This window comes from Meriones unguiculatus, chromosome 2 (assembly GCF_030254825.1).
Source record: "Meriones unguiculatus strain TT.TT164.6M chromosome 2, Bangor_MerUng_6.1, whole genome shotgun sequence".
Lineage (NCBI taxonomy): Eukaryota > Metazoa > Chordata > Mammalia > Rodentia > Muridae > Meriones > Meriones unguiculatus.
The window spans coordinates 92,284,955-92,298,966 of record NC_083350.1 but is presented as its reverse complement, the minus strand read 5'-3'; the positions used below and the strand labels follow the sequence as shown (position 1 = coordinate 92,298,966).

At 40.5% G+C, this 14,012-nt stretch overlaps 1 protein-coding gene across 2 annotated transcripts in view; it reads right to left on the bottom strand.

Moving 5' to 3' along the window:
- The window catches only part of Cry1 (cryptochrome circadian regulator 1), a 55,849-nt gene extending 42,518 nt beyond the window's left edge, over positions 1 to 13,331 (bottom strand). Inside the window, exon 1 of one of the 2 annotated variants that reach the window (XM_021658569.2) lies at positions 12,600 to 13,331. In XM_021658569.2, coding sequence (XP_021514244.1) covers positions 12,600 to 12,757 — 158 coding nt within the window. In that variant the 5' untranslated portion in view covers positions 12,758 to 13,331. The remainder of the gene's footprint in view (positions 1 to 12,599) is intronic. The other variant, XM_021658568.2, reaches the window with a different exon arrangement.
- Positions 13,332 to 14,012: the final 681 nt, after the last annotated feature.

Below are 14,012 nucleotides of genomic sequence, written 5' to 3'. Positions count from 1 at the left end.
TTATGTCAATTATTTTTTAATTAAAGAGGCTGGCATAAAACATATACAACATAAATACAGCCAATAAGATATAAAATATAAAGACATGAAAAGTTAGCAAAAACATCTAACATGTACAAATGGATTTCTGAAAGGAGAAAAGAGAACAAATCAGGATGGATTAAAAAAAGGTAATAGCGGAAACATTTTTTAAACTGACAAAAGACACCGATACACAGGTTCAGAAAGCTGGACACATCCATAAGGAATATGAAATAATATACAAATTGTCATTTAAAATATTACACAGCATCAGAGAAAGGAAACATTTAAAGCTAGTTAAAAACAGTATGTTATTTTCATAGAATTAATATTGGGGGCAACAGTTGATCACATAATTCTAGTATTCAGGGAAAAAAACAGGACTGTTATCCTATAATTCTATACTACAGTGTAACAGAAGATGGCATGGATGGAATATTTATGACCACCAAAAGCTCATATGCTAAATGCTTGAGTACCAACTTGTGAAACTATTGGGAGGCAAGAGAAATGGGGGAGGGGGACCTGCAACCTGCTCTCTCCTCTCCTCCTCTCCCTCACGTGGTTTCCTAGATGCTGTGAGGTCACCAAGCATTCTGAGCTAACAAACATTCCCACCATGCTATTTGACATTGGTCCAAACCATGGGGCTAAACAATGGTGAACTGAAATCTCTGAAACCATGAACTAAATTAAAACCTTTCTTCTCTCACTGATTCTCAATACTTTGTGATATGAAGGAAATCTTTTGCAGTATCTTCAGACAAAAAGAAGGAACTTGCCCCTAGATCTTCCACTAAAGTGAACTCTAAAGTCAGGCCAGACAAACGGAAACTGAGCCAAAGTGGAAGATCTGACATGCAAGGAGGAATAAAGGATATAGAACATTATAAATATGCACACAAGTCAGCACTGCCTTATAAGTGATAAGAAGGCAAAAATGTCTAGGAGGAGGTGAATTAGTATACAATTTAAATTTATTTTACTACCCAATAAAGGGACAAATTATTGATTAACTGCAGACATAAATCTATAGTTAATAAACAGTGAATAATTAAAACAATGCATACCTTCCTAAGTAGCAGAAAGTTTGTTATCCCTGGAGGGGATGGAAGCTGGGGGTGGCACAGTGGCTCACATCTTTAATACTAGCACTTGGGAGGTACTTGTGAATTTGAAGCCAGCCTGGTGTACAGACTTGAGTTCCAGGACAGCCAGGGCTGTCCTGAAACTCTATCTAGAAAAGCCAAAACCCAAACCAAAAATAAAACAAAAGAAAGGCCCTATTAGAAGCTGACTAAGTCTTGGATGCTGAACCTTTTGTAGGGGTTAATTTAGCTCTAGGTCACAGTTTTTTTAGGGTTTGTCACAGTCATAGTGGAGAGGCGGAAAAGCAGTTTATGAAATAAACACCAAGCCCCATCCTAAGTAATTATTTGACAGATGTAGTTCAGAAACGTGAAGTGTATTTAAGACAAAACAAAACAAAACAAACAAACAAACAAAAAACCTCCTTCAAAAGAAGGCTACAAGTGAATTTTCTGTGGTAAAAGATATGTTCTATTATAATTGGGATAGTTGTTACCCACATATAGCAGTTTATCAAAACCCATCAAGCTATACATATTTAGGATTTGAGGCAGGCAAATGTAAGAGACAGTTTAGTACCCTGGGACCTCCATTTGGTTTCAAGTCATGTACACCCACCCTTCTTGTACCCACAGTTGTGGGTAGCACACATCCTTCTCCAAACAATGCAGCTCCCAATTCATTATCTTACTCTCCAAATAACCAACTTAATAACCATTCTGGACATTAGTCTGTACTTTTACATTCACAGTGTATGTATATATGTATGTACATATGTGGATGCATTCACAGTATATATGTACACACACACACACACACACACACGCATATGGTTCCTCTCTATACTGCTATATGCCCCATTTCCATAGGATATGAGGCAAGGTTGGTCTAATCTGGCTGCTTAGTACTGAGTGAAGTGGGGTTGGGTAGTTTTAGAATGGAGTGGCATGATGGCATGTTTAGGCAGATCTAGACATGGACCACACAGTGGACTTTGATCTGCAGCTAGTTAAAATGAAAACTAAGGAGGGATTTCTCTTTTGCAGAAGGAATTAGAGAGGGATTGGAAATAAAAGGAAAGATACAGAGATAGAGAAGGCATGTTTCTCCAGAGGGAGTTTAAACTTCTTAGAGGTAGTAGAATTACTGACTCCACTCCAGGGCAGTTTAAGTTTACTTGCAACAAAATGAAAATTTAAATTGGGGCTGCACATCCACTCAAGAGCGGTCAGTGCTTTCTAGCTTGCCCCTCCACCTTTATTCAAAGAGCCAAGGAAATCTCACTGTAAAATGTGGAGGGGCATTTATTTCTGCCTCACCCCTTCACTACTATGTATTTGTGGCCTGTAGAACTGTTGGCTTAATGCTTCAAAGTGTCTTCATTGAGACTTTAAGTCTTACTCTGGTACTAAGCCTTGATTGTCTTTCTTGAGTTGTAAAGCCATCAGAACCAGCAATTCTTGTTCCCTGGGATCAGCACTCTGTTAGGACAGAAGCTGATTACATGTTTTGCTTACCATTTGTTTGGTGATTATCTTAGTTCAGGTTTTATTGCTGTGAAGAGACACCATGGCCATAGCAACTCTTAAAGAGCCATCTTGACTGGGAGCTGAATTCAGGTACCAGGAAATATCACAAAATGTGCACCTGACAGAAAACAAAGTTAACGCTCCTAGGAACAGCCTCCAGGAAATATCACAGAATAAATGCTTCACAGAAAATAGAGACAATCTCCCTGGCAATAATCAATGAGAATTGGTTGGGAATCAGGTGGGAAAATTCTCCCCAATGTTTCAGATATAGTTTAAAAGAATAGCCATTGTAATCATATGTCTTAGGCCATTGTGCCTCAGAGAGGCATATGCCTTAGGCAATTGTACCTCAGAGAAGGTCACCTCACCCCTCTAACTTTTACCTAATCCTGTAATGTCAAGGCATGTGCCCCCCTGCTTGCTGTCAAGGAAACCCCCTGATCATAGACTTTCCCTTTAAAAAATCCTGCTCACTCAGAGCTCGGGGTCCCACTTCTCTACTGCTGTGTCAGTGAGACTTGGGTCCCGAGTTCGATCGTTCTCGTAATAAAGCTCTCTTGCAACCGCATCGAGTTGTCTCCTGGTGGTCTCTGAGGGTCCTGTGAACCTGGTATTACAACACCACTTTGGTTTATTCATGATAGTAAAGATGCGTAAACTGAAGTCCCCAGAGAGGAAAAATAGCTTGGTTTGTGTTAAAAGTTTCTAGAGGCTAAATGACTGAACTGTGTGATTATAGAGAATAAACATATTACAGGCCATAAACAAATTATCTTAGGCTATTTTCAGTCCCTTTCAAAGTCATTCATTGTCTGTCCTCTGTCTGACAAAAGAGCATAGTTACTACCAAAACCTTTAAAATGTGTTCTTAACAGACCACCAGTTTCAACTAATCCAAAGCCAAAAAATATCACCAGCTATAATCTGAAACCTCTAAGGTTTCCTTGCTTTGCTGTAACCTGTCTATAGTAGTCCACACCAGTGCTTGTTAAATTCCTTGATTAATTATTTAATTTGTTCTGTAGCTAATAAAACTCATGTAATTACTTCCACAGTAAAACATGGTATTTGGGGCAACTCGAATCTGTTATCTGTGTTCCTAGACCAGGTTACTCATATTTGGCTGCAGAATAAATTCTTTTCTTCCCTTTAAAGTGAAACCTGGGTTTTGTTTGTTTTAATGACAGATGTAATATTTTAAAGTTCCTTGTGTCCTTGTCATCTTATAATCCTAAGAGGAAAACCAAGAAGATACAAGTTTCCATTATTTTATTTCTTCTTTCTTTCTTTCTTTCTTTCTTTTCTTTTCTTTTCTTTTCTTTTCTTTTCCTTCTTTTTTTTCTTTTGAGATATGGTTTCTCTTTGCAGCCCGGGATGGCCTCAAACTCTCAAGACTCTTCTGTCTTAGCCTCTCAGATGCTGGGTCTACAGGACGTAGTCTCTATTGTCTATGAAGTAACGTCAGAGAAAGTAAACTGGCACTGTCTGAGACACCCTCACTAAATAAATCTGTCTTAATTCAGAGATATCCCAGGCTCATACTTACTATATATTTACAGAAATCAATCAACCAATGTATCTTTCTTTCACCCTCCCCTCTCTTGCTAGCTGCTTTGTCTTTCTAGATGGTTTTACTCACTGTCACGTGGAACCCAATCTGTAACAGCAATAAAGTGATTATGGTAACTTCTTTCTTACCAATGGTTTCATTCGCTATATTCTCAATTACCTATAGTCAAGTGAGGTCTCAAACATTAAATAGAAATCCCCAAAATTCATACATTTTAAAAAACTTACTTAACTACACTGTTAAAATTATTCTATTTTTATTAGTTATTGCTAATAACCACTTAAGCATTACATATATCTACAGGGTTTGATAAACATATATATGGTTGTATATTTGATGGTGTTTTGGGGTACCTGGAACATCTTTGAAAGTATCCCTGTAGATAAGGGGACAAGTATATTTGTGTCTGTGTGTGTGTGTATGTGTGTGTGTATGTGTGTGTGTGTGTGTGTGTGTGTAGACAAGAGTTCTCTGTGTAGCCCTGGCTGATAACTCACTCTGTAGACCAGGCTGGTCTTCAACTGAGAGAGTGTATCTGCTTCCTGAGTGCTGGGATTAAAGGTGTGCATGACCACTGCCCATCTATTACTTTCATCAGTACAATTCCTGGTGTTTATCCACTTAGGTGTGTGTGTGTGTGTGTGTGTGTGTGTCTTTCTGTCTGTCTCTCTCTCTCTGTGGTGGTACTGAGCATTAAAACTAGGGCAAGGCTCTACCTGCTAAGCAACTGAGTAGGTGATGATGTTACTGACCACACCACTACCATTTTTACAGTTCAGGAAAGCAATAATTCTGATACTTGTATCCATTTATCCCATTGAGCAATTCCTATATCTTACTTTCTCATGTTCAATTCAATTAGATCTTGTTCTCTCTGTCTCTGTATCTCTGTATCTCTCTCTCTCTTTCTCTCTCTCTCTCTCTCATGTGTGTATTGTAAAGGTGTGTTGATGCTTGTGTGTGTACATGTGTATATGTATATGGTCAGGTGTCTTCTAGATCTCCTCCTTATTCATTTAATAGAGACTGGGTCTCAATGAACTCACAGAGCTCCTTCTGCCTCTGCCTATTACAGCTGAGATTAAAGGCCTATGCCACAACATCTAGCACTTCATATTTTTTATTACAAGATTTCTCACTGAACCCGGAGCTAATCTCTAGGTATCACCCTGTCTTCCATGAATGAGTGGCATAAAGGTTGGAAATCCAAACTCAGATCTTTCTGATTATGCAACAAGTACTTAACACCTGAGCCATTTCTTCAACCCCTTTTTGAAAGTCTCATGTGGCTAAGGCTGGACTCAAACTCCCTACGTAGCGAGGATGACCTTGACTCATCTTATTGCCTCCAACTCCCAGGAGCTAGAATTACAGGTATGTACTACCATCCTTGGCATTAAATCCATTTTTTTTAATGATACATAAATATGAACCCATATTTACTTCCCTATTCAAACTCTATTTCCCACTCAAACTTCCATCTTTAAATGTGCATGAAGAGACATCTGAAATATTTATATACTATTTAAGATATAATTTCTAGTTGGTTTTTAAGCCTCTTTGTACTATTTTGATTTGCTTGGTTTCTGTTTTAAAGAGTAACATTTTTACAAAAAAAGAAAAAAGGAAGAAAAGAAAAAAAAACGAAGTTATTATTTTAAAAGACCTAAAACCATCTAAACCTTAAGACGATTCAGAAATCCAAAGACTAGCTGAGTGGTGGGTGGTGTACGTCTATATTCCAGGACTCAGATGTCTAGGGCAAGGGGATTGTCACATTGTCATTTTGGCTATATAGTGAGACCCTATCTCAAAACAAACAATACCCTGCCCCAATGTGCAGTGTGCCACAGTGTGCAGGGGATAAAAAGAAATCAGAGAAAAGGAAAACAAATAATCTATAGCAATTTCTGGGGTGCAAAAATATAGAAAAGCAGTATATAAATGGTGGTCCTTAAAGAGTTAAATCCAAACAATTATGACTAATGTGGCCATAAAAGTTTAGTGTAACTGCTAAAAAACATTTTAGAAATAAAATATAGAACTGAAATTTGGAGGCACAAGATGATGATAAAATTAGGTTCAAATATACTATTAGAAATTTAAAATAACTACTAGTAAAACAAAAGTTAAAAAAATATAAAGTTGTCTACCAAAAAGGATGAAATTCTACCAAAAAGGATGAAATCTACCAAAAAAATGAAATTCATTTAAAAAGAGCAAAAAAAAAAAAAAAAAAAAAAAAAAAAGAAAAGAAAAATATGGAGGAAAATAGGCAAGAATAAAATTTTAAAGTCAACAATAACAATAAATGTGACAGGATCATATTTAGATCCTGTCTAGAAAAGGTTAAAAACCCAAAGCAGGTTAATGGACCTAGAAGCACAAGCCTGGAACTACAGCTACTTGGAAGGCTGAAGCAGATCTCAGCAACTTGTGAGATCCAATCCCAGAAAATTAAAATGAGGGCTGGGGATAGAGCTCAACCATACGCTAGACTCCTTGTTTAAGGCTCCGCTTTCAATTTCCAATACTGCTTGTGTTGGATTCTGCTTTCAATTTCCAATACTGCTTCCTGACACTGACACCAACTCCCCTCAAAAAAAAAAAAAAGGAACCAGCATTCAAAGGAAAAAGAAAAACAAAGATAAATCAGATAAATAAAAATAAATACTATTCAAAACTAAAAGAACTCACAAAAGGAATAAGCTAGAGAAGTATTTGTAAGCCATAGTCTATAGGATGAATACATACAATCCATTGCTTGCTTTTGTATGAACTGTAAGCTAAAAGCCATTTTTATATTTTTAGAGGGTTGCATAAAAATATGAAAGAGACCCTACTCATGGCTGACAAAGCCTAAAATATTCACTGTGTAAGTTCTTTAAGAAAGTTATTGTCTTTGGATATTTTGTGCAATTATAAAAGAATCACCTAAGACTAAGAAATTCATAATTTATAGAAAGTTTGCTCACAGTCCACAAAGTCCAAGATCCAGGGACCAGCATGTGGCAAGTGCCTCCTTGCTTTATCATCCCATGGGAGAAAGAAGGGTAAGACATGTGAATATGTGAACACAAGAGAAGAAACCCATTTTTAGTATCACAGTACTTATGATCTGATCACCTCTTAAAGGGCCATCTCTCAACACTGTCACACTGAGGATTACATATCCATCCAACAAACGAACATCAGGGAATATAGTCAAACCAAAGCAGTTGTCAACTTGGTGTATACTATATTCTAGTATACACCAAAACAAAAGGTATGGGATAGCATGATTCATAATTCTCTGATGTACAGAGGCCTCTGTATGTTAAGGAAAATCACATTTAATATACATACTGCCATCACATAGCATGTCTATAAGTTTTCTTTAGCATGTTGATATTGGCATGTACAACTTTTATATGATTGTATTGTCGAATTTACCAATCTTTCATTTTTGTTTTCAGGGATATATATTAGAAAGAGGTTCTCTACTTCAACAGTATTTTATTGTTGTTGTTGTCTAAATATTTTACTTCTAAGTTTACATTTTTAGTTTGTTAAGAAATTAGCTTTCCCAAGGTACTTCCGTAACCATGAAAAAAGGACGAGACTCTAACAGCAAGACAGCAGAGCTGAGATTAATGGAGGAATTCCAGAGCTGTTGGGCAAATAGAGAAATGATGAGGACAATGAGCAGGTGACAGGGCTTTGGAAGAACCTGAAACTGTTCTTGCTGGAAAGACTTAAGTTGTACTCTGCTGAAGGCCTGAAGAATAGTCACAGCTAATGAAGTACTACTATTTCACACCTCCCTCTCCCTACACTATTAGAGAACAGAGCTTGAGTGAAGAATATAGCACATTACTGTCTCTACATCTGAATTAAACTTATCTATGGTGTAAGGCTCTGTAGGGTCCAGCAAATACTTCTTTGCTGCAGATACCTGTTATCTCTGACAACCTCCCCCAACCCCTCTTCAGAGATGATCCCTGAACCTAAAGAACAAACAAAAGGAGGCCTTATAAAATGTATACTGTTCACGCCAATTTTCTGTGACCTAGATTAAGAAATACTGTATCCAGCCACACCTCCGAATTGTTACTGTATGACCCTGGATATTTCACAGTCATCTCATCTAAAAATAGCAGAAATTCTCCTTTCTCCTTCATTTCTATGCTCCTTATACTGCATACTATAAGGCATATAATGCTGACCAGAGAGTTTATCATGCTCTAGATTTGACAGCTTCTAACATTACCCATCAAGCAAGACAGTTTGAGTTGATTTTTCATATCACCAAGTAGCCTTTTGTTTCTGGCTTAGAAGTAGTTTTTATGAAGAAGAAATGCTGAATTTTATTAAGTGTTTTCAACATCTGGAAATTATTTTTTTCTTTTGATCTACTTACTTATATGAATTATGAACAGTTTACAGGAGTGTATTTCCAGTACTGAACTATCCTAAGGTATATTTCCAAAGTGTTTCTGTATTCTATTTAACAATTTTTATACAGTTTCCCTTTATTATGACTGTGTTTAGAAACCATCTGTGTAACACTGACTTACCTGTTCTCAGAACCCTGTAAGTGTTGCTGTTTCCTCTGGGTTGGGCCTGGCTGTCCCTGTTTTAGAGCAGAACATAGTGTGAGGCTCTCACAAGACCTCACAAGATTATTAACACTCCTCCTGGAGAGAGAGTGAGGGTCACAAGGCCCATGAGACCCTCACCAGGGCCATCCTCTTCCTGAGGATATAAAGAGCAAACAAGTGTGAGGTGGGACTTCCTGCTGCCAACAGCTATCTGAGTTGACCATGCTCCTGTAAATACACCCATTGGTTCAAAAGGCTGGATCTGGATGGAATCCTTTCCTTATTCTGTCAACACTTTCCCTGAGAAGTCAGTAGATGTGACTTTCTATCTCTCTGGGAAGTTATTCAACAAACCTAACTATGAAATTATTTGGACCCTGGACCTCATGCTTTTTGTAAGGGTGATCCTTTTAATATTACTTACTATTTTCATATAGGAGGTTGTTTTTGTTCCCTCCCTCGTTTCAAAAACATCTTGCAGTGGAATATAGGCTGCGTCTAACTTTCAGCAATTTTCCTGCCTTAGCCTCCTGAGTCCTGGGATTAAAGATGTATACCAGTCTCCTGGACAATAACCAATAAAACAGAAAAGCAGCCAGAAAACCTCAGTTAAAGCCAAAAAAAAAAAAAAAAAAGAGAAAAATCCAAATCCCTATTAGCAACATGAGAATGGAACTAACAATTGTGGTAATTAAGAGCTATATATTTCAGTAACACTTATAAAACCTGAAGTTGTAGATTAAATATTGACATGTGAGGAAAATATGAATATAAAGTTAAATAATCAAACTAGAAGTCTATCAAAGATGATCTACATGTTTTCTACTGAAATCATATACTGGAAGAAAAAATGAATAAGCATGTAGGCACATCTGCAGATTTAGTTATTAAAAAGAAGCCTTGTAAGTGATAGCTTCAACTAAGCAATTAAAGCTTAAATGATAAGAGTAATGTAATCATTGAAATAATTTTTAAATTTTGTTTTCTGAGATAAACTCTAATAGAGTCCAACCTGACCTCAAAACCACTACATAGCTGAGGGTGAATTTCTGATTCTCCTCTCCTTTATCTCCCAAATGCTGGGATTATAGGCATGTACTACCATTCCAGGTTAACAAGTTTTCTCAGTTATAACTTTAAGATATGCATTAGAAGCTGGAATACAAAGTGAATAAATTGTAATAAATAAAAAATATTTAAAATGATATGCATTAGTATATAAGTTTTAAATAAAGTAACTGCCTCCTTCTTAAACCCTAGCTCTATAAAGAAAATTAAATTAATATTTATCAGGTGACAATTATGTAATCACTATACTATAAAGAATAATGACACACACAGTCTTCTACAAGAATAGAAGCTCCTCAATGGCAGAGAATTGGTTGTATTCACTGTTGCAAATCTCTAGGAATAGAAAGTTCCATGAATAGGAAGAACAGTGAATCAATTTTTGATTTAATGAAATTGTAGCTTCTTTTCAGGAAGGTACAATCTGCTAAATTGAAGAGAAATGAATACAGATCACACTTCCTATGGTCTGAATGTTGTATTTCCATTCCCCCAAATTCTTATGATAAAATCTAATCTCTAATGTAATGGTATTATAGGGCAATCAAATTAGGAGAACTCTACCCTCCTGGAGTGTGATTATTCCCATGATCAGACCTGTAAAAATCTTTTCAATTCCTCCACAAGATAAGAACTTATAGAACATGCCATCTATAAAGTAAAATGCCCTTGCTAGATATCAGATCTGCTATTGCTTTGATCTGGCCTCTAGTACTGAGAGAAATATTTTTCTTTTCTTTCTTTCTTTTTTTCTTTGTAAATTACTCAAGCTAAGGTGTTCTGTTATGACAGCCCAAACCAACTAATGATACCAAATACTCATTTACAAAAACAGTTCATCCTATGAATGTGTAAGAAGCAATATCAAACAAATGGTATAAGAGTTCAGAAGACTGTATCATCCTAGACTAGATAATGAAGGTACCACATAAAAAATGACATCTGGGCTGAGTCTTGGAGATATAAGTAGAGGTTTTTAAAGTTCACAATTTAGTGGCTATTCATGGAGGTGAGCAGACAAAACTTTCTAGGAAGTTTTTACCACCTCTGTGCCCATACCCATGCCCTTCCAACTCCCCAGTTTCCCCAGGACTAAGTCACCACTAAGCTGCTCTCAGTCCCTGTGTATTTGCCCATGTGAACAGGCAAATAAGCACTGCCATATAATACGTGAAGTTTTTTTATGACTAGCTTTTTCCACCTACTATGCTTTTGTGGTTCACCTATGTATTTTACAGCATTTATCAATATTTCATTCCTTTATGGCCAAGTAAATGATACATGGATATACTACATGATGAATTTCAGTAATCAACTGACGGACATTTGTGTTGTTTTCACCTTTTGACCATGGCAATATAGCTCCTTTGTTCTGTTCAAGCCCATAACCCACTTGCCAGCACATCCTGTGCAAGCCATTTACAAATCTTGCACCTGGAAAATGGTAAGCCTCCTCAGTGGGTTTCCCACTTCTTGTCAATCTTCAATCCCCCATTCACTGTGTTCTTGGAATCACACCAAAGAAAATGTTTTCTAACTTAAGTCAGATTACTTCACTTATCTGCTCATAATCCTATAATCATTTCCACTTTATTGAGTAAAATCACAGACCTTAGTAATTGCTTATAAAGCTCTATTCATTCGGCCCTATTACAACTCTGACTTCATCACCTACTTCTTTCCCTCACTCATTTTGCTCCAGTCATCCTGGTTCCTTCCAAAGGTCAAGCACATTTTCACCCCAGAACCTTTTCCTGGAAAGTTCTTCCCTTAGATAGCTGCATCCCATCACATCTTTCAAATCTACTATCACTTTCTCTATTATTTTCACATTAACCAACTTTTTTTCTCCCTATGGTTCCAAGTATTGAAACTCACACATACTAGGTTCTCTTCCTGATTAATATCTCCAGCTAACTAACATTATTTTAAAGTGTGGCCCCATCCCTATTCCTGTTTACCTTGTCTCATTTCTTTGCAGCACTTCTCATCTCCTAAAAGACTACCTGTATGTTTTCCTTTCTTGGACATAAGCCTGAGGAGGACGGTTTTTTGTTCACAACTCTATGCCTCACATTCAAAGCTATGCCTAGCACATAAGCTATCAATACATCTGCTAAACTAATGCTTTCACTTCATCCAGCCACACAATCTCTATTCTGTTTTTTTTCAGGTACAGTTCATAAACCGTCCCGAGGAGTTCTTCCCGTGGCGGCGATTCCCTAGAAGGATTATACTTTGCCTCGAAAGAAAAACTGTGCTTTATCTTGTCAACCACAAGGAGGAGTTGAGAGAGAATTGAGCAAAGAGAAATCGGGTAATTCTTTCCCTTGCTTTTCCTCCTCTAACCTCAAGGGGGAAGAAAGCTGGATCTGGAGCCAGCTGTAATAAATGAATGGTTTTTCTCCACACTATGAGTTACCTAAGACACACACGTCAACATTAAAAATTACAACCCTTTCATAAGCCAAAGGAACCAGGCCATTTAAGATCTGGGCGTGTTTAATTCTACTGATCAGGGAACGAGCTCCCATCAACACAGACACATAACTTTCCCAGTGGAGGCCAAGATGTTCCAGGTCGTCAGTACTCTCTACTATTAAGTCTGTACTATTTAATATTGACCACATCTACAGTTCTTAACGGTGAAAGCAATTCGGTTCCTGGACTTAAACCAAATCTCAACTCTGACACCAACTCATCGGCACCCGATCAATTTCCCAAGCCTTTCGGACTCACCGCCACCTGTTGATGCCTACGTTGGAAGAGCCGGCGAACCAGGGGTCGAGAATGTAGACACAACGGATGGTGTCGGCGCCCTGTATGCACTCCTTCAGGGCGGGGTTGTCGTGGAGTCGGAGTCCCTTTCGGAACCAGTGCACGGCGTTCACCCCCATACCCTGGGCGCGGCGGGTCACCCCGACTTCCTTTACCGAGAGCTTCAAGGGAGGAAAGCCGGGCTCATAACCGACACCTACGCTTCCAGGAGAACCTCCGCACGCGAGGAGTGGGGAAAGGGCTGCAGAGAGGGGACGGGAAGAGGCGCCGCCGAGGCCGGGCGCGGAGGCGGCGAGCGCGCAGCTGCTGGATGAATGGAGGCTGCCGAGGCTCGGGGGTCCACGCGCGACGTCCTTCAGGAGCCCGCGCCCAGGGTCCGGAGGACGCGCATACCTTCTGGGGCCTGCGACCCCCGGAGCGCAAGCGAGCGCGCGGGGCTCGAGCCGCCACGACGGCCCGAGCTGGCCGCGACAGCCCCGGGAAGCTCGTCACGGAAACCTCGCCCTACCGAGGCGACCCGCCCGGGACGGCCTCCACGGGTGTCCGCGGCCTCCGCGCGACGCGGCCTGTGCGCCCCGGAGTGGGCAGCGAGCTCGGACAGCGCGGGCTAGAGCTCCAGGCCGCTGGACGCTCGCCGGGCCGGTCACCGGTCCCGAGGCTGCCCGGGTGACTCCGCCGCGTCAGCGGCCTCCGCCCCGCCCCCTGCTCCTCATTGGGCGACGCGCGCCCCACGTGACCACCGGCACCTCACGTTTCTGAAGTGTGTTTACTACGCCGGCCTGGACCGCGGCGTGCGCCGTGGCGCTGGCTGCCAACGGACCGGGGGCGACCGCTGGGCGCGCTCGCGACCTCAGTTCTCCTGTGGGAGCCGGGCTCGCTGCCTCTGCGGGTCTCCCCAGCCCCGGGACGCTCGCGGGGGCCCCAGGCCACGGGGAGGGGGGGAGGCGTAGTGCCGCTCCCGGGGCCGGGAATCGCCGCCATTGGCTGAGGCTCGCGGGGACCCGGATGAGCACGGGGCGACGGGGAGCTCGCGGGCGCGCGCTCTGCCGGGCACGGCGCGCGGGAGGGTGCACGCGTAGGGCCCAGGGGACGGGAGCGCGTCCAGGGCTCTCCTGGGCTGTGAGGAAGGTCTCGGGCCAGTTGGGCGCACTCTGAGAGGTCTGCCTGAGAGAGGCACAGAGGAGGAACCGGCTGAGCTTCAGCCCGGTGTTAATCGGAGTCCCCTGCTCTAGAAAGAGCGGAAAACGTTCCCGTTAGCCTTTGTGTGTGTGTGTGTGTGTGTGTGTGTGTGTGTGTGTGTGTGTGTGTGTTTACCGCGGGCATCTGCGCAAGCTCTGGAGAAGACAGGTCCGATACAAGATATTCAGCTCTTCC